General features: G+C 27.1%; 2 protein-coding genes and 2 long non-coding RNA genes across 5 annotated transcripts; 3 read left to right on the top strand and 1 right to left on the bottom strand.

The window, feature by feature from the left end:
• Positions 1 to 1093: 1093 nt before the first annotated feature.
• Positions 1094 to 4477, top strand: LOC109602836 (WD repeat-containing protein 13). Its single transcript, XM_020019286.2, has 9 exons — positions 1094 to 1338; positions 1392 to 1555; positions 1607 to 1759; positions 1812 to 1965; positions 2017 to 2183; positions 2566 to 2706; positions 2760 to 2935; positions 3168 to 3286; positions 4154 to 4477. The coding sequence occupies exons 1-9, from the start codon at positions 1257 to 1259 to the stop codon at positions 4342 to 4344; spliced, it is 1347 nt and encodes a 448-aa protein (XP_019874845.2). The 5' UTR covers positions 1094 to 1256; the 3' UTR covers positions 4345 to 4477.
• Positions 4478 to 6728: 2251 nt separating this feature from the next.
• Positions 6729 to 16327, bottom strand: LOC109602832 (vanin-like protein 2). 2 transcript variants are annotated; one of them, XM_049962802.1, is made up of 8 exons: positions 16254 to 16327; positions 9683 to 9778; positions 9493 to 9630; positions 9285 to 9433; positions 8692 to 8903; positions 8445 to 8638; positions 8169 to 8371; positions 6729 to 8108 (listed from the first exon to the last, which is right to left on the bottom strand). In XM_049962802.1, the coding sequence occupies exons 1-8, from the start codon at positions 16317 to 16319 to the stop codon at positions 7685 to 7687; spliced, it is 1482 nt and encodes a 493-aa protein (XP_049818759.1). In that variant the 5' UTR covers positions 16320 to 16327; the 3' UTR covers positions 6729 to 7684. The 2 variants fall into 2 exon arrangements, with proteins under 2 accessions (XP_049818759.1, XP_049818758.1); XM_049962801.1 differs by lacking the exon at positions 16254 to 16327 and adding an exon at positions 12598 to 12671.
• A 4641-nt stretch (positions 16328 to 20968) lies between these two features.
• On the top strand, positions 20969 to 21926 carry LOC126264666 (uncharacterized). Its single transcript, XR_007547327.1, has 3 exons — positions 20969 to 21022; positions 21781 to 21819; positions 21872 to 21926. It is a non-coding gene; the product is annotated as an uncharacterized LOC126264666 (long non-coding RNA).
• Positions 21927 to 22832: 906 nt separating this feature from the next.
• Positions 22833 to 24818, top strand: LOC109606916 (uncharacterized). Its single transcript, XR_002192133.2, has 5 exons — positions 22833 to 22851; positions 22912 to 22974; positions 24172 to 24240; positions 24299 to 24361; positions 24781 to 24818. It is a non-coding gene; the product is annotated as an uncharacterized LOC109606916 (long non-coding RNA).
• Positions 24819 to 25307: the final 489 nt, after the last annotated feature.

Consider the following 25307-nt stretch of genomic DNA (forward strand, 5'->3'; position numbering starts at 1 on the left):
TCAGCCCTTAAGCAATACATCAAGGTATACTTGTTTAAAAATATATTTACTTTATATTAATTTGTTTTTTAAAATCATCAAATATTTTATTTAAAAATATTAGTTAAGTAAAATGACTAAAAATTTCAAATATCATAATTAATGAAACAAAATTATCAAAAATTCTTGTGATAGTATAAATAATAGACTAAATTATTATGCAAACAGACATCATATTAGTAAATCTTCTGTTAAGATACATTCTTTACTCTTTACTATTACTTTACAACAGTAAGAATTGATAATTATCTTGAATATCTTTGAATACAAATTCAACCAGAAAGTATAATACATTTCACATTACCTTTAAAATTTTCACAGAAAAAAAAAATATGTACATTTTTTTATATTGCTATAAATATTTATATTTTTTTCTTACTACCTCGGTCGAAAGTACGTATTTTGCTCCCCTGTTCCGCGGCAGAAAATAGTATTTTTCTGTCGTGGAACCGGGGAGCAAAATACGCACTTTCGACCGAGGTAGTAAGAAAAATAGTATACACTACACGGGAAGAAAGTTTGAGAGCCCTGCCCTGCGCGCCATCTATGTCGCGCAGTGCAGGAATCTCAAACTTTCTTCCCTTGTAGTGTAAAATACTATTAAACAGGTCCATATTTTACAAAAGTTGGAATTAATATATATCTACTTTAAACAGTTCTCCGTTACATATTTTATATGAAAGTAATATAAATAATACACATTCTGATAATGTACTTAGATTGATTGTTATTATAACTATTTCAATTACAAATAAAAAAGAGTGCAATAAAAACAACGCAGTTTTTCAAACTTTTAAATTTTTACCGCCTTAATGATATTCATGTTTTCATAGAAACGACTACAATCATAATAATTAATGAAATAAAAGTATAATAAATACTTGTGAGAATATACTTATTATTATACTTATTATACTTACATTATTTGTACAAAATATATAACAGAATATGTGTTTTAAAAATCGTATTGCGAATTATTTATTTGTTAATGTATTCCTTGTTGTGTACTTCCAGGGGTAGGAAATTTATTATTAATTAAATAAATTATGCAACATTTTGCTCATGAGCTTATTTAAATCTCTAAATTTTATGCAAAACAAAAATTATTTTAAAAATGTATGGTGATGTCATCAATGTGTTCTGTGTTTTGTAAATAAATGGTAATTTGACGTACATCAGCTGATCATCATCAAAACATTTGAGTTTTTACAATAAAAATGACTAGTGCCGTACAGCAACAGATCTTTGCATTGGATGCTCGGTATAATGCTCATAGGGCACCTCAAAGTCCCAGTTTTAGTAAGAGAAAAATAACCAATATATGTACAATGTAAAACTGAATGAAATTTTAGGAACTTTATACATAAGAAGGCGAAGCCAACTGCTGCGGGAGTCACAACTTTCACCAGAAGATTCTAAACAGTACTTGAAGTTACGTACATTCCTTTTACAGCAAAGATATGGTAACCCTAAAATTGACTCCGGATCTTTACCAGCTACAGGAACTAATAGCAAAGTAAGTTAACGACTTAATACATACAAATTTATTTTAAGTAAAGTGTTTTAGGCCAACTCAAATAAAGGCAACATTCAACAGGGAAACTCTTTGTCAGGTTCTGTTGTGCCAACTAAAGAAGCTGAAGCTTCCCGAGCAATTGTAGGAGGTAATACAATAGCAGAAAATTATGCTTTTGTTGGAGTACACCATATTTTTGATCAAGTATGTATGAGTATCAAAGCTTATGGCACATATAAAAATGTATGATTTGCAGCATTTACAACCAGTTACAATGGTAAAATTTGCCAACAATGATAAATCAAGATTATGTTGCTGTTCAATAGATGGAAATCTATCCATATGTAATTTAATGGATAACCCACCCTCAGTTTTGACAATTCTTAAGGGACACACAAAACCTATATCAGGTAAGATTTTAAAATAAAGCAGTAACTTGAATTTTAATTGTTCATTTTTAGGTTTCGATTGGTCTGTAAATAATGATTTAATTGTTAGTGCTTCACTGGATGGTACAATTAGAGTCTGGAATGTTAGTGATTATAATTGTCTGAGAATTATTAATGATCCAAACAATGCACAAATTTTGTGCTGTTTATTTCAACCTAGCAATAACAATTTGTTATTAGTATCCTTCAATTAATTAAACCAAGCATCATGTATTTTGGGTCTGGTGAGGCTTCTGTGCTTTGGGTCTGGTGAGGTATATTATTTATAGAACAAAAAAAAAAATTTTATTTTTATTTACATATAATTAACAACATACAATTTGAATGATAATTGCTTTAAAATCTAAATTCAGTCCAGAAGATAATTTAGTTATTATAGGATTTCCTGTTAGCTAATTAAATTTATGTTGGAACCAAATAGAAACATTCAAGATTGATTTATGAAACGAATTGACGTGAAGAGGCACATTTAAAATTGCCTCTGGAGAAGTCACTTGCTTCACCTGCCTCATCTGAGTAGCCATCACTGAAATGTAGTTAATTTTCCTTAATATTTCATAGACAGGTAATTGTAGAGGAGAACTCAGAATAGCAAATGTTTCCACAGGAAGATTTATGAAGAACGTTTGTAAAATAGGTGGCAACGTATTAAGTTTAACATCAGACACAAGTGGAAGAATATTTTGGGCAGGGAATGACAAGGTATTATTTAAACTCTACTTTTATTTAATTTATTTGACTATCTTTAATTTTAGGGTGAAATTGTTTCTGTTTTTTGTGAATTAAATGGTGGTTTATGCAAAACTAGAAAAATAACTATGGCAGTTCCATGTTCCATAACAAGTTTAAGCTACAGAGCATGGATAAGTAGAGAAGCAAGGGATCCTATGTTACTGGTGAATGCCACAAATAACACATTGTGTTTATTCAGGTAGTTATTTTATTCTGATATTAATTTGTTTGCTTCTAAATAAAAGATGTCCTTCCACTCATGAAAAACAAATTTAATAGTTCAACTAAACTCCATTCTATAAAAAAACTTTTAAGGTCAACTTGTGATTTTAATTTGTTTAATATATTCATTGTTCTCTGCACCATACAAATATATACATATGGTATAAGTCATAGGTAATCATTGTTTCATTATCATTTAATTTTTTTAGTATTATTGATTCAGAGGGTGGTTTACAAGTAAAGAGGCAATTCCAAAATAGACATCAAAAACATATGGTTAGATCGACATTTTGTCCAATTATGTCTTTCAGACAAGGTGCTTGCGTTGGTAAGTATTAATGAGCAATTAAATTATTTTAAATGTACATGAGACCCTATACTAATTGCTCAGATTCTTTGATCACTGTTTTTAAATTGATATTTTACTTTTCACTTGACTGAAAATTGCTAGGATATTTTATTTTATTTACAAATAATTCTGAAGAGTTGAAATTGGAAAGTTTTATAAAGAATTGATTTATAATATATAAAATTAAATCTTAAATTATTTTTTCTTAGTGTATCAGTGTATGGTAATTAATTAATACATCAATTTTTTCTTAGAAATATGTATAGTATAAAAAATATATGTGTAGTTTAAACAATTTCGTATTATTAAATCAATGATAAATCATTATTTTATTCTCCAGAAATAAAGAATAATATCATAAAAATGTCATATATTTTTAAGTAAGAAAGATTTAAATACTATACATTATGTGAGCCATTTAATTCCAAACTCTTGATCAAAATATTGGAAGGTGTTACGATTTACCTTTATCTCGATTTCGAAGAATGAAAATACAGAAACACTAGCAGTAAACTAAGAATTTGAGCTATCTAAATCGAGATCACTTTGACGAGAGGAGAAATATGTACGCAAAATTGATTATTTTAATTAGTAATTAATTTAGTTTGAAGCATATTTGCTCTGATAGTTCAAGGGGCACCATTCTAAGTTATATAGGCCTATTTTTTTTAATTAAGCTTTACTTCCCATAAAATGTTCTTTTACATAATAATGAAATTATATTTTGGTTTTTTACTTTGATAGTTCAAGGGGCCAAGTCTCTAAGTTATATAGGCCATTTTTTTTAATTCTTCTTCCCATAAAGTGGTCTTATACACAATAATGATATATATTCTTTATTTTCAGTGACAGGAAGTGAAGATGGCAGCGTGTACTTTGTGGATATAGAGCGACCAGGTAACAAATCAGTCGTTAACACACTCCAAGGACATGCTTCAACAGTATTAAGCATCAGCTTTAATTACGATGAATCTCTATTAGCAACCAGTGACTTACAAGGTCTGGTAATAATTTGGAAAAAGGGTAGCGTTAATTAAATGTATAAGTATTACTAGTTTACACTACCTATTTAATCTATAAAATTATTCAGTTTTAAAGTGTATTTTTGTAAATAATATTTTTATTAAATAATTAATAAATAAATTTAAATATAATTTGTTTTTTATAAATCCTTTACATATAGGCTTATAACTTTAATAATTTTTAATAAATATATATTTTATAATTTTTTCTATTAATTTTACTCTTATTTATCAATTAAATTTGTTCATAAAAAATTTGACTACTTTTTGAGGATATATAAATGATGATCTTAATATCATTTATTATTATTGAATTGTATTGTAATTTTTAATAAGCTAATAATAAAAGAGCTTTAGTCATAATTTAGTTTCTTATAACAAAATAATTATTGAAAGATATTATAAATTATTAATTAAATACTGTTTTTACGCCACTCATTTAATTTTTTAATTTTAAATTTGTTTTATTTACAATTTATTTACACATGAGCTTACAACTTTAACTTCTTAGTTTAAAAAAGTTATTTTAAGCGTTTCAGTTTCTTTCGTTTATCACTTAAATTCGTTTATGAAATATTTTAACAGGTCTTTGGCAATGGTCAATGAGTTGTTTCAATTTCAATCTTTTTTTATGCTAAAAAATATTACCGTACTTATAGTCATTGTTTAGTGTATTATATTTTTGATTTTACTAATTAATTATTTTGAACAAATATGTTTCTAAAATAAATATTTAGGAATAAAAGTAACGTTAATCAGATGTATATATGTTATTTATTTTTTGTAAATGTTGTTTCTTAAATAATTAATAAATAAATTTAAATATAATTTGCATTCTTTAATTTTTGTCATAATGTCTTTAAATCTAACATTAAAAATATTGTTATTTTTTCATTTCTGAATTAATGTTCTTTTTGTTTGCCAATAAAATTTGCTTATGAAAAATTGTAATTAACTTTTAATATTATTAATTTATTTGTTTATTAAAAAACTTTATTTTATATTAGTTAGAAATTTGAATACATTAAAAATTGTCACACTTTAGTATGTAAGTTCCCGAGTTAATTATAAGTTATTTTTAATTATATTACATTCCTTTCTAAATTATAAATTTTGTCTACAGACAAATAATAATAATTTTGAAATTTAAAATATTTTTGTTTATTAATTATCATTAACTTTTAATATCATTTATTCATATATTTAACTTTATTTTGTGTTATGTAAGAAATTTGAATACATTAAAAATTGTCACACTTTATAGGTTCCCGAATTTATTTTAATTATAATTTATTTTTAATTATATTGTATTGCCTTCTGAATTATAAATTTTAACTATAGACAATTACTAATAATTTTGAAATTTAAAATAATTTTATTTATTGAATTTTTGAATTAATATTCTTATTGTTTGTCAATTATTTTTGTTTATGAATGATTGTCATCAATTTAATATCATTTATTCATATATTGATTAAAAAAACTTTATTTTGTGTTATGTTAGAAGTCTGAATACGTTAAAAATTGTCATATTTTAGTAAAATTATAAATTATTTAAAAAAATAAATATATATAAAATATTCCCCAAAAAATTATTTTAATAATATTATATTTCCTTATAAATTATAACTTTTGATATAATAATTAAAAATATTATTGATATAATCTGCATTTGTATTTCAAAAGAATTAATAAAATCTAATTCAATTCAATTCAATTTAATATTAAGTATTATATTATGTCTTACTAATTATAATTGTTCTAAATTAACAATAGAAAATTATCAATAAACAATGGAACTTTTGAAGTTTAAATACTTGGTTATAAAAATTATTTTCCTTATTGACTATGATAACGTTAAATTTACCATTATTGAAATTTGTTATAATTTTTTATGCGTTAACGTACATTTATCTCATCTTTGTAATATATTAGAAAATTGAATACGTTAAAAATTGCTACTATTGAAAATTATAAATTATTTTAAGAAACAAAAACCCTAAGATCTTCTATAGGATTCCGAAAAAGTTATTTTTAAATATATAATATATCCTTAAAAATTATATTTTTTTGTCTATAAACAAATTAAATATCAATTAATTATCTTATTTATTTATTATGTATTAGTATTTCAAAATACTGAATAAAATATAATTTTGTTATTATTTCAATTTTAGGTCATCTACTTTTATGTATTAATCAAACAAATCGACTTTAGAAAAAATCAATTTGTTCCACCTTATGTGGGTAATTGTAATTGTTCTAAATTTACAATATAGTCAGGTTTAGGAAAATAATTTATCAAGGGTGGGGACGTCTTTTGATGGGATGTGGAAAGGAATAGCTTCAAAGTTTCATCGTGGCTGACATATTCCAATTTTAAAACTGAACCTAATTTATTGAGAATAAATACTACAACTATTTACTTAATTATTATATATTTTAAAACTATACTAACTGAAAAAAACGTCCAGAACGTATTACGAGCTACCACAGAGCCACAAGATCATTGTCTTAGATATTGGCCCAAAGGGACAGGAAGAATTCGACGTGGATTATTGCTGATGAATTTTTTGCCGATGATGGTAGGTCAATTGGTATTCGATCTGTTTTCCTCCATATAAGGTCGGTCTAAGGATTTATCGCCTTTTTTTGGGCTTGTAATCATTCATGTGTATAGTGATGAACCACGCTTTTTCTATGTACGGTGGACGTGGAGAAAGACGTGACTCTAGCTTTGCTATGGAGAGTTTAATGGTATGGGATGCTATTGCTTATAGTAGCAGGTCACCTTTAGTTTTCATCAACGGCAATGTGATGTCCCTGCGATATGCGGATGACTTTTCTGAGCCTTATTTTCTTCCCTACATAAGAAGATATCTAAACTTCCTAGAAGCTTCCTATGTGAATTTACTTCTTTGGCCACCCAGATCTTCAGACTTTTCACCAATCGAAGATGTGTGGGATATGATGGGGAAGGAATTTACATCGGCTTCCACGGATGTGACTTCAGATTCAGTTCATCTGGGATGGGATGACTTAATCAAAGAGTGGGTTCGACCCATCATTAGCTTCTGACACTTTATGCTTTAAGATTTTTGTTAAATTTTTTAATCAACTATTATTCTGTAATAGGTTAATATTTTTCTAAAACAAAAACTTGATATAAATCTACTTCTAGGTGTTTTTTTTTTTGCTTAAAGTATATAACTATGAACTAGTAAATAAATTATAACTAAAACTAAAAAATTTTGCTTGCAAGTCAATGGAGAGAACAGCTTTTTAGAGTAAGGTATGTCACAAATGTTCGATAACATTTAATATCTCGTTTTTTGTTGGACTTTATATATAACATTTAATTTACCACTTTTATAATGATCAACATAACTGCTAAACAAAACAGTGTGACATTAATTCTCGGTGCTGAATTCGGATTTAATTCGTTTACTATTTCGGTTCGAGTCTCAATTCCAAAAACCAGTACGGCTTCATTCAAATTTGACGCCTCAATGATCCACTGGTTTGTTCCGTTGTTGACGAAACTATAGTTTTCTATGGGTTTAAGATCGTTGGTGTAGGTTAACGGCCTTTGTATGTCCGTCTGTTGATTTTTTGTAAATTCCAATACGAGCCTCAGTTTGTTGTATTTTAAATTGGGGTATTTATCTAGTCGGTTCCCGCAGGTTTCGATGTCCTCGCTGTCGCACATGTAAATCAAACATGTGGCTATCTTAAAGGTTTTCCTGCCGATTTGTTTTGTGGTGTTTAGCAGGGACGCCCTGCAAAAATTGATTAGTTATTTGTTAATCAAAATGAAAAAATAAAACAATTATAATTACCTGATGAAAATGTCTTGGTCCGAATTATCTGTGTAATCGACCTCTCCTATACATGTGGCTCCTTCATTCAGATTAAGTTCCACTTTTTTTGAATCCATCCCAAATTCGTCCGTATGGATATTGTTAACGTAGTTTTTAATATTATTTGTAATGTTTAACGGTTTTAGTGTGTCTTCGTTGGGAAGTGCCCTACCGGCTTTGCCCTGGAAAATATTAATTGGTTAGGTTTTGACTTCCAACTACTTACGAAGCCAGTTTTAATAGCAGAAGACTTACTACAAATGAAGACAAATTTCCAACTTTGTCAGATTGAAAGTTTACACTTTTGGTTGAATTAAATCCGCTTATCCAACTAGTTGAGTATGTCCCATAAAAGCCACCCCCAGAAATTTTAAGGACGGGTTTACTTAAACTTGAAGCTAAAACGTTTATATTATTTGCTTTGGCGTATCCGCTTTGAATCGAAGTCGCTAAAAACAACAAATCATAATTAATGTAACTAAATTATAATTTAATAACTCACAAATTTCAAATGGAAAATGATTTTCCCAGCTCATTGGTGCAATCACGTCTTTTATTGCTTCATCTTGTAAAATTGACTCGGATGGATTTACGGAAAATAAATCTTCGTTGGTGATTAAGCCGAATTTCACACCAAAATCTGTGGAAAAACTTGACACTTCATTACCTGCTGTTAAGTTGGTTTCTTTTTCTCCCAAGTTAATTTTGCGGTAGCTGAAACATTTATTTAGGTTTATATATGTACAATGTACCAAAAAAAAACGCACCACTTTTAACTTTGTAAATAAATTTATCTATTTAAGTAAATATTACATTGTTTGTATTAACTTCATCATATATGAAGTGGGTACCCCTTTTTTTGTTATTTAAATTATGTCATAATAGAGGCGGAAATACCCCATATTAAGTTCAAATTTTTATTTTTTATAAACATCAAATGTAGTTAATTTTTAATTTTTTTTAGAAAAATAATATTTTTTAACAATTATAAACAAAAATCTATTTTTAAGTAAATATACAAAATATTAATAATTATTAATTATTATTATTGGTGTGGTGCACTAATTTCTTGGAACAGTTACAGAAATAACTTACGTTTTAATAATGTAACCTTTTCTGTCAAAAACAACGTTTGTATTAAAATAGTCAACATTGTTGTTTTCTTTTTGTTTTGCCATTTCCAACAGGTTTACAACCAAATATACATCATGTTCTTCAGCTAAAGCTGACAGTTTAAATATGTTCTGATAAAAATAAATCTCGTTGATTGTATGAAATTATATAAATTATCTATTTAACTCACATCAAGATATAGGTTTTTATCGTTCCAATTTTCTGGTAATTCCATAGAGTAAATCTCTGGTTCTGCAGTTTTTCCTGTCAAACCATATTCGGGAAAGACAACAATTGAAGCACCAATGTTTTTAGTTTTTAACTCCTCCTAAAACGCAACAAGTAAATTATTAATTACCTTACTTTAAACAATTTATTACCAACTCCCTTCTGTATCCATTAATATTAGTCCTGATCCTTTCACTTCCGGCTTCACTTTCATAAGGGTAATACTGAACAACAACTCCATCATAACACTAAAATAGATACAAAATTAAATTGCAATTTAATAAAACAATACAATATTCAACACAATTCAACACATTTTATATATATTATAAAATTTTATATAAATGTACTTAATTGTAAAAAATATTTATAACCAGAATGTTCAATGACTGAAAAGTCGCTTTCTTACATTAATTTCAAATGTATAAAAGTTTTAATCTATACATAACCACCCTCGTTATCAACAACCTTCTAGTGTGCAAATGTTCTATCCTAGACCTATAAAAATTAATTGGTTTTTGAGTAAAATATCTCGAAATTTCATTTTGAACATCATTCAAATATTCAATTGTTTACTACAATCTAGTAGCATACGAATTATTTGTAATAATTTCTAAACACTTTTTCTTCATTGATTTTAGTAGCTTTTCATTATAATCGTTCGATATTTCTTTTGAATGATTTTCAACCTCATCGTAGAGTTTATTCATATTTGACAGACTTTTTGCATGGATCAATTTCATCTCAAAGGTTTTCCATTGGATCGAGATCGGGGTTTTGTGCTGGCCAAGGCATGACACGTACTCCTTGAGAAGCGAAGCATTCTTTAACAAACTTAGACGTGTGTTTCGGATCGTTGTCGTACTGGATCATGTTACCTTTGGTAATTGGAAGCATTCTACAGAATATCACGATAAACAAAACGAACCATTATCCCGTCTAACGTAACCAGTGGGCCCATGACAAATCCAGGAAAACATCTCTAAACCATAATGGCTCCTCCACCATGCTTCACAGTGGGTCTAGTGTACTTGGGATTATACCTTTCGTTAATTGCTCCTCTCACCTATGAAATGCCATCAGATTTGAATAATTGGAGCCGACTTTCGGCGGAAAACAAAATTGTTTTCCATTCCCATCTGTCCAGTTCACATGTTTTCTTGCAAAAGTAGTTTCGTCGCTCAATAGTTTGCAGAAATGAAGTACTTCTTTGCAGGTTTTCTACCATAGAGACCAGCTTATTTTAGTTTTCATTTTATGGTACTCACTAACACACACAGTTTGTTTATTTTTTGATTTATGTGGGATATGCTGATAAAAGTGTCGCTAACAACAAGAGTTTTAGTTTTCTAAAGTTCTGTTAGTCTTTCGTTTTCTACCACTTTTCGGAAGTCCTTCCAGTATATTGCTTCAGTTAAAATTGGAAATCGTCTTTGAAATGATTGATTTGTTTAAATTTAAATCTACTGCAATTTTACTCTACTGTTCGTCATTTTCTACAATTTGTTGTTTAATTAGTATCGATAAATGGGGATTTCTAAATATTTTTAGCTTTAAGGAACGATGTCGAACACTAAAATAAATATTGTAATTTTTCATTAATATCTAAAGTGGTTTATGACTCATTGTTGATATCAATGCTGATATCAGTGCGTCTAATAAAAAACTACAAATAAGATCATTGTATAAATAAGGAATAAAATACGTAAGAATTGTCAAGTTCAATCAATTCATTAATGTTTGAAGTAATAAATTATTAAATATGATCTTGATATTCATGTTTGTATATTAAAATAAAAAATAACATAGACAAAAAGAAGAATTGCTCATATAAGTCGTGTTACAATAAAGGAATTGAATTATTATGTATTAAATAATAACTAAATTTAATTCTAGATTATGATATAATATATAATTATTATTTATTATTATCAATTATCAAATAAATTTGTCTATCTAATAAACAAAAATCGAATGATCTATTTTAAAAATGAAAAGGTGAATTCACATTCAACATTATTAATATATTATTGATTTTAAAGTGAGTTGTTCTCAGTAATCATTTTATTAAAAGAACAATTCTTTTTAATTTAAATTAATTGTATAATCAATAAGTGCCTAAACATTTCCTACCTCAATTTATATACGGATATCTTTATTTACATACTTTTTATACAATATTTTATTTCAAACCCTATATTCAATACAATTGATTTTATAATTTATTTCTGTGTCCGATATCGTTCCTTAAAGCTAAAAATATCTAGAAGTCTCCATTTATCGATACAAATTAAACAACAAATTGTAGAAAAGTTATGCTTCCATGTGGCGAAGGTAACATGAGTTTATGGTGAACCTTCCAGCACGACAACGATCCGAAACACACGTCTAAGTTTGTTAAAAGAATGCTTTGCTTCTCAAGGAGTACGTGTCATGGCCATTGGCCAGCACAAAACCCCGATCTCAATCCAATGGAAAACCTTTGAGAAGAAATTGACCCATGCAAAAAGACTGTCAAATATGAATGAAATCTACGAAGAAGTTCAAAATCATTCAAAAGAAATAACGAGTGATATATGTAAAATTCAAAAATTTGGAGAGACTGACAAGATCCTTTATTCTACGTTAGTCATCTTGTACCACATATTACATTATATGTTTTATTAATTGCATAGGTAACTGTGACGTCAGCCATATTTATTTATTATTTTAAATTTATGAAAAATTTGTAGTAATTGTAATGTCAATACCCAAAGTCATATTACATTTCCGACTGCAAATTTTGGGCACGCCTTGTCGATGGAAAGGTGACTTGCGTTTTGCGGATTTGGCAGGAGAAATATACATAAACTAACGGCTGATGAGAATTGTATTTCAAAAATTTGGGACACTTGGTGGTTCTATATTAAAAATATGTACGACGCTCTAACTACAAATCTAAATCATAACTGGTGTAGTGACCCTCCACATCCCTATATTGCATATGTCATCAAATAGAAAAGCGGATTTTACAGTTTTCCATCCAATATGTCATTACACTTAAATAAATCATGGATTTAGAACTTACATTATTTAAAGTGATGTGGTTATTGAAAAAAAACATATAAAATAAAAGTGTTTGTATGAAATACATTACGTTGATTTCACTAAACTTATCACTCATCAACTGATATATTTCTGTAATATTGTTTTCTTGATATATCTTAATCTTATCTTATAAGTGAAGTTGAAAGAATTTAGTAAAAAGTTGAATATGTATACATTGTGCATTGTTGATTAGTGTATTTATTTGATTATTATTTCAATGGCCATGTCCAATGATCGAAAACTCAGTATTACAAAATATAAAACAAAATCGATGACATTTTTATGCGATACATAGATAAATTTGAATCAAACATTTTCTTTTCTTACTTTAGTTACCATAATCCCATTGTATCTTTTTTAGAACAAAATGAAATAATTGAAAATACAAAAAGAATAAGTATTGTTGAAATTAATGATGACAATGATGCAAATAATTAAAATAATGTTAAAAATTAAATACATTGAAATTTAAGTAAATACAAATACTATTCATAAATAATATGATTGTATATTAATTTTTATTTCAATTGAATTGTATTTATATTTTGTCATGATTTTGTACAGCCCGTAATATATTTGAATAATAAAAAACCATATAAACATGGACCTAATTGTTGCCCGAATTGTCAATAGATGTGAAAACCAGATTGATGTTGATAAATTTAATTCAAACATTATGTTTGTAGTTTTCACGTCTATCGGCAGTCTCTATAACTGCCAATTTTATTTTTTTTATTTTAATATGCAAACGTGAATCTCAAGATTATATTTAAGTTTATTCACTTCAAACATGTTTTATTAATGAATTGACTGACTTGATAAATCTTAAATGTTTTATTTATTGATATCAGTAATGAGTCATAAATCACTTTAAATATATATGAAGAATTTCAAAATTTGTTTATGTAGTGTGTCTTAAGGATATTGTAGAAAAGATCTTTTCTAATCCATATATTTTTATATTGTTTCAAGAAACGAATTCTCTTTATGGATAATTTGAATTTCCTTAAACATAATCATTTTATTAAAAGCACAGCACACTGCGCGTGCGTCACTATCAACACGATTCCCTGGTTGCTAATCAAACTTTGAACAATTGATGAACGAGCATGTCGGTGACGCGAACCCATAAGATTTTCCTATTAGAAATTGTCCAACGTGGCTTAAGAAGTTTTCACTTTAAAAATAACATAGACAAAAAGAAGAATCGCTTATATAAGACGTGTTACAATAATGGAATTGAATTATTATTAAATAATAACTAGTACATTGATTTTGATAGATTGATCTAAATTTAATTCTACATTATCATATTGTATGTAATTATTATTTATTAATTATCTTACTTCATACGTTATATACGTCCACTGATCGTTTTAGAATAGTTTTTTAAAAATAGGAGGGCAAATTCATATTCAACATTATTAATATATTATTGATTTTAATGTGAGTTATTCTCAGTATGTACACATCGCTCATATGTAGAGTAACAAATTAAAAGCCATAATCATTTTATTAGAAGAACAATTATTTTTAATTTAAATTAATTGTATAATCAATAAGTGCCTAAACTTTTCGTACCTCAATTTATATACGGATATCTTTATTTACATAGTTTTTATACAATATTTTATTTCAGACAGGGTTCATAAGTAAAGCAACCAAACCCTATATTCAATAAAATTGATTTTATAATTTATTTCAGTATCCGACATCGTTTCTTAAAGCTAAAAATATCTAGAAGACCCCATTTATCGATACAAATTAAACAACAAATTGTAGAAAAGTTCCGGAATAATGAAAAGCAGAGTAAAATTGCAGTAGATTCAAATTTAAACAAATCGATCATTTTGAAAACGATTTCCAATTTTAACAGAAGGAATATACTGGAGGGCTTTCCGAAAAGTGGTGGAAAACGAAAGACTAACAGAATTTTAGAAAACAAAAACACTTGTTGTTAGCGACACTTTTATCAGCACATCCCGCATAAATAAAAAAATAAACGAACTGTGTGTATTAGTGAGTACCATAAACTGAAGACTAAAAGGAGCTGGACTCTATGGTAGAAAACCAGCATAGAAGTCCTTCATTTCTGCAAACTATAGAGGGACGAAACTACTGTTTTTCCGGATTTGGCATGGGCCCATTGGTTAAGTTATATATAAGTTAAGATAATATGAGTTTATGGTGAACCTTCCAGCACGACAACGATCCGAAACACACGTCTAAGTTTGTTAAAGAATGCTTCGCTTCTCAAGGAGTACGTGTCATGGCTTGGCCAGCACAAAACCCCGATCTCAATCCAATGAAAAACCTTTAAGATGAAATTGATCCATGCAAAAAGACTGTCAAATATGAATGAACTCTACGAAGAAGTTCAAAATCATTCAAAAGAAATATCGAACGATTATAATGAAAAGCTACTAAAATCAATGAAGAAAAGGTGTTTAGAAGTTATTAAAAATAATGGGTATGCTACTAGATTGTGATAAACATTTGAATATTTGAATGATGTTCAAAATGCAATTTAGAAATATTTTACTCAAAAACCAATTAATTTTTATAGGTCCAGGATAGAACATTTGCACACTAGAAGGTTGTTGATAACGAGGGTGGTTATGTATGGATTAAAACTTTTATACGTTTGAAATTAATGTAAGAAAGCGACTTTCCGGTCATTGAACATTCTGATTATAATTTTAGCTGCATCATTTGTTTCAATTTCATTTAGTTTTATTAGAAAATATTTATAATAAGTTAAATAAATAAATTGCATAGCAGTTTAGTTTCTAATGAAAACAGTAAATATTGTTTACCATTAAGTACATTTATATAAAATTTTATAATATATAATACATAATATATTTCTAGGCCCATTGGTTAAGTTAGACGTTTATCGTGACATTCTGTAGAATCATATGCTTCCATTTGCCGAAAGTAACATGAGTTTATGGTGCACCTTCCAGCGCGACAACGATCCGAAACACACGTCTAAGTCTGTTAAAGAATGCTTCGCTGTGTTTATATTGAAAAGCTACTAAAATCAATGAAGAAGAGGTATCAAGATAAATGAATATTTCTAAAGTTGCTCTACATATAAGCGATATTTGTAAAATTCAAAAAATTAGAGAGTATTCTACGTTAGTCATCTTGTACCACATATTACATTATATGTTTTAATAATTGCATAGGTAACTGTGACGTCAGCCATTACATTTATTTATTATTTTAAATTTATGAAAAATTTACAAAAGTTATACTACAAATTCAAATTTATAATTGTTAGTTAGAGACATAATGGATGAAAAAGTGTAATGTCAATCCCAAAGTCATATTTTCCGGCTGCAAATTTTGGGCACGGCTTGTCGACGGAAAGGTGACTTGTGTTTTGCGGATTTGGCCGGAGAAACATACATAAACTAACGGCTGATGAGAATTGTACTTCAAAAATTTGGGACACTTGGTGGTTCTATATTAAAAATATGTACGACGCTCTAACTACAAATCTAAATCATAACTGGTGTAGTGACTCTCCACATCCCTATATTACATATGTCATCAAATAGAAAAGCGGATTTTACGATTTTCCATCCAATATGTCATTACATTTAAATAAATAATGGATTTAGAACTTACATTATTTAAAGTGATGTGGTAATTGAACAAAAACATACAAAATAAAAGTTTTTGTATGAAATACATTATGATGATTTCACTAAACTCATTACTCAGTAACTGATTGTCTTGATATTAATCTTATATATATATATATATATATATATATATATATCTTATCTTATAATCTTATTCACGTCGATCGGACCACAAACAGCAGAGTTATCGAGGTTAGAGTAAAGTCACTTTGTAATTTGTTTGAAAAATGGAGAAAAGCGAGTTTCGCGTGTTGATAAAACATTGTTTTTTAATAGGTAAAAACACCGTAGAAGCCCAGTAATGGCATGAAAAACATTACCCATCCATCCATCCAAACCAACGATTTGTCGGTGTTATGCTGACTTCAAACGTGGTCGTATGGACACATACAATGCGGAACGTTCGGGTAGGCCATTGGAAGACGTTAGTGTTAAAAATCGTAATGAAAAATCGCAAGGTGAAGGTCCTTGAGATTGCAGAAATGACAGATATCATCTGGAAGCGTATTTTCAATCCTTCATGAAAAATTGAGCATGAAAAAGGTTTTATCCAAGTGGGTGCCGCGATTGCTTTCAGTGGAATAAAAACAGCAAGCCACAAGTCCATGAAAACAAAGGGAAAATTGAACGAGTTGGACTTTGATTTGCTTCCCCACCCCCCGTATTCGCCAGATTTAGCCCCCAGCGACTACTGGCTCTTTGCTATTCTTAAAAAAAATGCTCCAGGGAAAAAAAATTGGCTCGAATAAGGAGGTCATTGCCGAAACTGAATCCTATTTTGAAGCAAAGGATAAATCCTTTTATAAACATGGTATAGAAAGGCGTTGGAACGATTGTATCACTCTAAAAGGAGATTATATTGATGAATAAAAATAAAAAAAAAATGTTGTTTTCGTTGTTAGTCTTGGGACTTATCGAACGATGTATTATATATATATGACTCAGCACGGTCAGGATTATCCTCTACCGTCACCCTCGGTTCGATTCCACCCAAGTACTATACATATGCAACCAATAGTACTACTTGCGTTTCAGATGAACTCTTCAACACGGCCATTCTGACAGTTATTTTCCTGCAAATTACGTTCAAACGGTAACAGTTCACTCGGCTTTTCCTTATTAATATCAGACTATCGTTACTTTTATCAACCTTTCAAATCAAATGCATAAAAGTTTGTACCAATGCTTGTTAAATCTATGATATTTTCAAATTTAAGATTAGAGTTTATCTATGGACACGAAAACCTCAAGATCTGTACCACTTAACAAGCAATACTGACTCATCAGAAATTATTACTTACCCAGTGATAAAATCTCTTCGTCACTTAACCAGCGACGGCTCTCAACAAAAATTATCACTTACCCAGCGATAAAATCTCTTCGTCACTTGACCAGTGACGGCTCTCAACAGAAATTATCACTTACCCAGAGATAAATTCTCTTCGTCACTTACCCAGCGACGGCTTTCAACAGAAATTATCACTTACCCAGCAATAAAATTTCTTCGTCACTTAACCAGCGACGGCTCTCAACAGAAATTATCACTTACCCAGCGATAAAATCTCTTGGTTATTTAACCAACGACGGCACTCAACAGAAATTATCACTTACCCAGCGATAAAATCTCTTCGTCACTTAACCAGCGACGGCTCTCAATAGAAATTATCACTTACCCAGCGATAAAATCTCTTCGTCACTTAACCAGCGACGGCTTTCAACAGAAATATTCACTTACCCAGCAACAAAATTTCTTCGTCACTTAACCAGCGACGGCTCTCAACAGAAATTATCACTTACCCAGCAATAAAATTTCTTCGGCACTTAACCAGCGACGGCACTCAACAGAAATTATCAGTTATCCAGCGATAAAATCTCTTCGTCACTTAACCAGCGACGGCTCTCAACAGAAATTATCACTTACCCAGCGATAAAATATCTTCGTCACTTAACCAGCGACGGCTCTCAACAGAAATTATCACTTACCCTGCGATAAAATCTCTTTGTAATTTAATATTTAATTAATAATTAATAATTAATGATTGATTAATGATTGATTAATGATTAATGATTAATGATTAATGATTAATGATTAATGATTAATGATTAATGATTAATGATTAATGATTAATGATTAATGATTAATGATTAATGATTAATGATTAATGATTAATGATTAATGATTAATGATTAATGATTAATGATTAATGATTAATGATTAATGATTAATGATTAATGATTAATGATTAATGATTAATGATTAATGATTAATGATTAATGATTGATTAATGATTAATGATTAATGATTAATGATTAATGATTAATGATTAATGATTAATGATTAATGATTAATGATTAATGATTAATGATTAATGATTAATGATTAATGATTAATGATTAATGATTAATGATTAATGATTAATGATTAATGATTAATGATTAATGATTAATGATTAATGATTAATGATTAATGATTAATGATTAATGATTAATGATTAATGATTAATGATTAATGATTAATGATTAATGATTAATGATTAATGATTAATGATTAATGATTAATGATTAATGATTAATGATTAATGATTAATGATTAATGATTAATGATTAATGATTAATGATTAATGATTAATGATTAATGATTAATGATTAATGATTAATGATTAATGATTAATGATTAATGATTAATGATTAATGATTAATGATTAATGATTAATGATTAATGATTAATGATTAATGATTAATGATTAATGATTAATGATTAATGATTAATGATTAATGATTAATGATTAATGATTAATGATTAATGATTAATGATTAATGATTAATGATTAATGATTAATGATTAATGATTAATGATTAATGATTAATGATCAACAATCAGCAAACAACAATCAACAATCAACAATCAACAATCAACAATCAACAATCAACAATCAACAATCAACAATCAACAATCAACAATCAACAATCAACAATCAACAATCAACAATCAACAATCAACAATCAACAATCAACAATCAACAATCAACAATCAACAATCAACAATCAACAATCAACAATCAACAATCAACAATCAACAATCAACAATCAACAATCAACAATCAACAATCAACAATCAACAATCAACAATCAACAATCAACAATCAACAATCAACAATCAACAATCAACAATCAACAATCAACAATCAACAATCAACAATCAACAATCAACAATCAACAATCAACAATCAACAATCAACAATCAACAATCAACAATCAACAATCAACAATCAACAATCAACAATCAACAATCAACAATCAACAATCAACAATCAACAATCAACAATCAACAATCAACAATCAACAATCAACAATCAACAATCAACAATCAACAATCAACAATCAACAATCAACAATCAACAATCAACAATCAACAATCAACAATCAACAATCAACAATCAACAATCAACAATCAACAATCAACAATCAACAATCAACAATCAACAATCAACAATCAACAATCAACAATCAACAATCAACAATCAACAATCAACAATCAACAATCAACAATCAACAATCAACAATCAACAATCAACAATCAACAATCAACAATCAACAATCAACAATCAATAATCAATAATTAATAATTAATAAAATATTTAATATTTAATAATTAATTAATAATAATCCCTGAAGAATAGGGATAATATATTGTATATTTTAATTAATGATTAATAATCATCAAATTAGAAGAAAGAATAAACTTACCAAAATATAAAAAATATAATACACAATTTTAACAATAATTCAACCGCAAAATACAATTATTACGAATATTTTGACGGTTGCAAAGCGACAACACTGCTTTCTAAACTATGAAGAAGCGCCAAACCAGTACCTCATGACGCATGCGCTAGAAAATGTTTGTTTATATAACATATTATGAGCAAACAAGTGAATTGTATACCTCCGTAGTTAGATATTCTGCGCATTATTATTTGGAGACTGCGCACATTCTGGACATGCGCACAACAGAGAGATGCAATGTTGTTGGTAAGCTAGGACCCTTTTTCAACAGTTGAGTTTTTCACAAAACATGGCAGCAAACAACGAAAATTCCAAACAATTAATAATTGGCTTAATTAGTGATTTAGAATACATATGTAAAGAAGTACTAACAAAATGTATTTTGTTTAGAATAGGAGTTGACAAATTGCCACAAAAGATAGAATGGATTTCTATAAAAACTTTTAAATTATTGGTAAAACTTCCTTTATATATTTTGGATCTGACGAATAATTTTGAAGAAAATTTGGAAAAGTGTATTGAAGAAGAGTCATGTTCTGAACAAAAGGATTACCTTAAAGATTTATTTGAAACGTTTAAAGATATAAAATCAACGGAAAGAGCAAGGTTTGAGTATGATCACCAGTATGACAGTCCCCCTGAAGAAAAGGTACAAATAGACAGATCGTATGTACCAAATAGTATTCAACCACCAGGTATTGAATATGTAAATAATTGTTTTATTAGGTATTATTTAATAAATTTATTATCAGTTACAGACATACCGGATCATAACTCTGATGATCATGATGATGGTGATGGTGATGGTGATGGTGATGGTAATGATGATGATGCTAAAAGTACAGGTATAATATAATAGTATTGATTGTATTATTAATTATTAAAGTGTTACTTTAATTTAAGCAAAAAGACAAAAAACCCCAACAGATAAAGGACAAACTATTGAAATAAATTCTGAACATACAGGTATGTTATTTTTGATACATCTCAACATTTTCATATTTAAGATGGACTTGATAATTTTTAATTCAGTTTTTAATAAGTAAAAATTAGTCGAAAAGTTGATATCAGTTATAAAAAATTTACATTTAAAAAAATGAAATATTCACTTATTTTGCTGTTGCTGAGTTAAAAATCCAATTTATAATGAATTTAAAATATAAATTGTCATCATTATTCTGTTATCAAATATATTTGAATATAATTTTTCAATTTTTTGGCGGAGGAACAAAATATATGAATTGTTCAATTATAATGAAAAATATTATATTTGCTTATTTTTAACCCTGTAACACAATTAAAAAAATTATTTTTTTTAAGAAATTATTTCTACTTATTAATGGAATACAACTCGTATCAATTTCCTGCGTTTTTCCATATAAAATGTAAAATTCAACATTCAAAAGTTAAATAAATATGATATTATCAAATATCTTTTTATTTTTATTTATTCAAGTTTTTTTGCACCAGAATATGAATGAATTATATAAATTGTGTTTTTTTGAAAAATTGACCACAAAACTGCTTTTCAATTTTCAATGAATTTACAAAAAAATTGATTTTTGAGTTTCTTCGGAAATTTTAATTTTTTATTTTTTTATACAGTGTGGCCCATTTGAAAGTGGGACACCTCTAGTTTCAATTATAAAGCATGAAAATATATACATAGATAAATCATGTTTTATGTCCAAAATTGTAGGATTATTAAATACATTTATTATCAGTTACAGACATACCGGATCATAACTCTGATGATATACAAGGTATATATTTTTATCATTTATTATTTAATGTTCATCGTGGTTCTTTTTTAAGCGACAAGAATGAGTAAGAGAACAAAAGAAGATGATGACGGTGATGCTGCTAAACGTACAAGTATAATATAATAGTATTGATTGTATTATTAATAATTAAAGTGTTACTTTAATTTAAGCAAAAAGACTAAAAACCCCAACTGAAAAAGGAGAAACTATGGAAATAAATTCTGAACATACAGGTATGTTAATCTTTGATACATCTCAACATTTTCAAGATTTTCAAGATGGACTCGTTAATTTTTAATTTAGTTTATAATAAGTAAAAAAAGTCCAAAAGTTGACATCATCTATAAAAATAATACATTCGCTTATTTTGTTGTTGCTAAGTTAAAAAATCCAATTTTATAATGAATTTATTCCTTTTGGTCAATGGAGTTAATATTCAATAATGGTTTAACATGAGTTTTTCCATGTAAAACAAAAAAATCTTAATTTAAAATTTAAATTGTCATCATTATCCTGTTATCAAATACATTTGAATATAATTTTTTGGAAGAGAAACAAAATATATGAATTGTTCAATTACATTTGTTGTAAATATTGACCAGATTTTTGAGTTTATTCGAAATTTATTATTAATTTTATTTTTGTATATAATTTCATTTAATAAATAAAATATTTGCTTACTTCTAACTATAATAATGGCTTAACATGAGTTTTTCCACATAAAATTAAAAAATCTTAATTCAAAAGTTAAATAAATATGTTATTATGAAATATATTTTTTATTTTTATTTACTCATGTTTTTTGCACCGGAATATGAATAAATTGTATGAATTGTTCAAAAACATTTTTTGGAAATATTACCAACAAAACTCCTCTTCAATTTTCAATGAATTTACAAAAAAATATTTATTATTTAAAGTTTATTGTGTTTCTTTTTTAAGCGACAAGAATGAGTAAGGAAGCGGTACAAGATGAAGATGATGATGATGACGATTATGATTATGATGATGAGGATGACGATGATGATGATGGTGCTAAAAGTATACGTATTGATTGTATTATTAATTATTAAAGTATTACTTTAATTTAAGCAAAAAGACAAAAATCCCCAACAGAAGAAGGAGAAACTATGGAAATAAATTCTGAACTTGCAGGTATGTTATCTTTGATGCATATCAACATTTTCATTTAAGATAGATTTGTTAATTTTTAATTCAGTTTTTAATAAGTAAGAATTAATCGAAAAGTTGATATCAGCTATAAAAAAATACATTTTAAAAAGAAAATATTCACTTATTTTGCTGTTGCTGAGTTAAATAATACAATTTTATAATGAATTTATTCCTTCTGGTCAATGGAGTTAATATACAATAATGGCTTAACAAGAGTTTTCCACATAAAATTAAAAAATTTTAATTTAAAATTTAAATTGTCATATTATCCTGTTATCAAATATATTTAAATATAATTTTTCAATTTTTTGGCAGAGGAACAAAATATATGAATTGTTCAATTACATTTGTTGTAAATATTGACCAGATTTTTGAGTTTATTCGAAATTTATTTTTTATTTTCTTTTTGTATATAATTGTTGAAAAATAGTTCAGAAGATGCTTATTTCTAACTTTGTTGAAAAGTTAAAAAATCCTATTTTATACTGAATTTATTTCTTCTTGTTAATGAAATAAATATATAATAATGTCGTATCATGCAACTAAAACAATATTTATTTTGTTTTTTCAATTTCCTGAGTATTTTCAATTAAAATGTAAAAATTTTAATTTAAAAGTTAAATATCCTATTATCAAATATATAAATTATTGCATCGGAACAAAACGAATTGTTTAAAAACTTGTTTGTAAAAATTGATCAATCGACACAATTTTTTTATTTTTTATATATATAAATGTTGAAAACAAAAAGAATGTTCAAAAGAACATATACACACATTTTTACTTTTTACTTGTTATTTCTTAATTCAATGAAAAAATATTATATTTGCATATTTTTAACCCTGTAGCAGAATTAAAAAAATCAATTATTTTAAAGAAATTATTTCTTCTTGTTAATGGAATTAATATGAACTAATACAATTCGATTCAATGAGTTTTTCCACATAAAATGTAAAAATTTTAATTCAAAAGTAAAATAAATATTTTATTATCAAATAAATCTTTTAATTTTCATTTAATCCAGATTTTTGCACTGAAATATGGCACCTCTAGTTTCAATTATAAAGCATGAAAGTATATACATAGATAAATCATGTTTTATTACCAAAATTGTAGGTTATTAGATATTAGATATTATTTTTATTTATTTTTTAATATTCATTATGTTTCTTTTTTAAGCGACAAGAATGAATAAGAGAGTAAAACAAGTTGAAGGTGATGATGACGATGATGATGCTAAAAGTACAGGTAGAATATAATAGTATTGATTGTATTATTAATTATTAAAGTGTTACTTTAATTTAAGCAAAAAGACAAAAAACCCCAACAGGAGAAGGAGAAACTATGGAAATAAATTCTGAACATACAGGTATGTTAACTTTGATACATATCAATATTTTCATTTACGATGGACTTGTTAGTTTTTAATTCAGTTTTTAATAACTAAAAATTAGTCGAAAAGTTGATATCAGCTATAAAAAATTTACATACAATTGTATAATGAATTTATTCCTTTTGGTCAATGGTGTTAATATTCAATAATGGCATGACATGAGCTTTTCCACGTAAAACGAAAAAATCTTAATTCAAAAATTAAATAAATATGTTATTATGAAATATATTTTTTATTTTTATTTACTCATGTTTTTTGCACCGGAATATGAATAAATTATATGAATTGTTCAAAAACATTTTTTGGAGAAATTACCAACAAAACTCCTCTTCAATTGTCAGTGAATTTACAAAAAAATATTTATTATTTAATGTTCATTGTGTTTCTTTTTTAAGCGACAAGAATGAGTAAGGGAGCAATACATGATGAAGATGATGATGATGACGATTATGATTATGATGATGAGGATGACGATGATGATGATGGTGCTAAAAGTATACGTATTGATTGTATTATTAATTATTAAAGTGTTACTTTAATTTAAGCAAAAAGACAAAAAACCCCAACAGAAGAAGGAGAAACTATGGAAATAAATTCTGAACTTGCAGGTATGTATCTTTGATGCATATCAACATTTTCATTTAAGATGGACTTGTTAATTTTTAATTCAGTTTTTAATAAGTAAAAATTAGTTGAAAAGTTGATATCAGCTATAAAAAATTTACATTTAAAAAAATAAAATATTCGCTTATTTTGCCGTTGCTGATTTAAAAAATCCAATTTTATAATGAATTTATTCCTTCTGGTCAATGGAGTTAATATACAATAATGGCTTAACATGAGTTTTCCACATAAAATGAAAAAATCTTAATTTAAAATTTAAATTTTCATCATTACCCTGTATCAAATATATTTGAATATA

This window comes from Aethina tumida, chromosome 2, assembly GCF_024364675.1.
Source record: "Aethina tumida isolate Nest 87 chromosome 2, icAetTumi1.1, whole genome shotgun sequence".
In the NCBI taxonomy this organism is placed as follows: Eukaryota; Metazoa; Arthropoda; class Insecta; order Coleoptera; family Nitidulidae; genus Aethina; species Aethina tumida.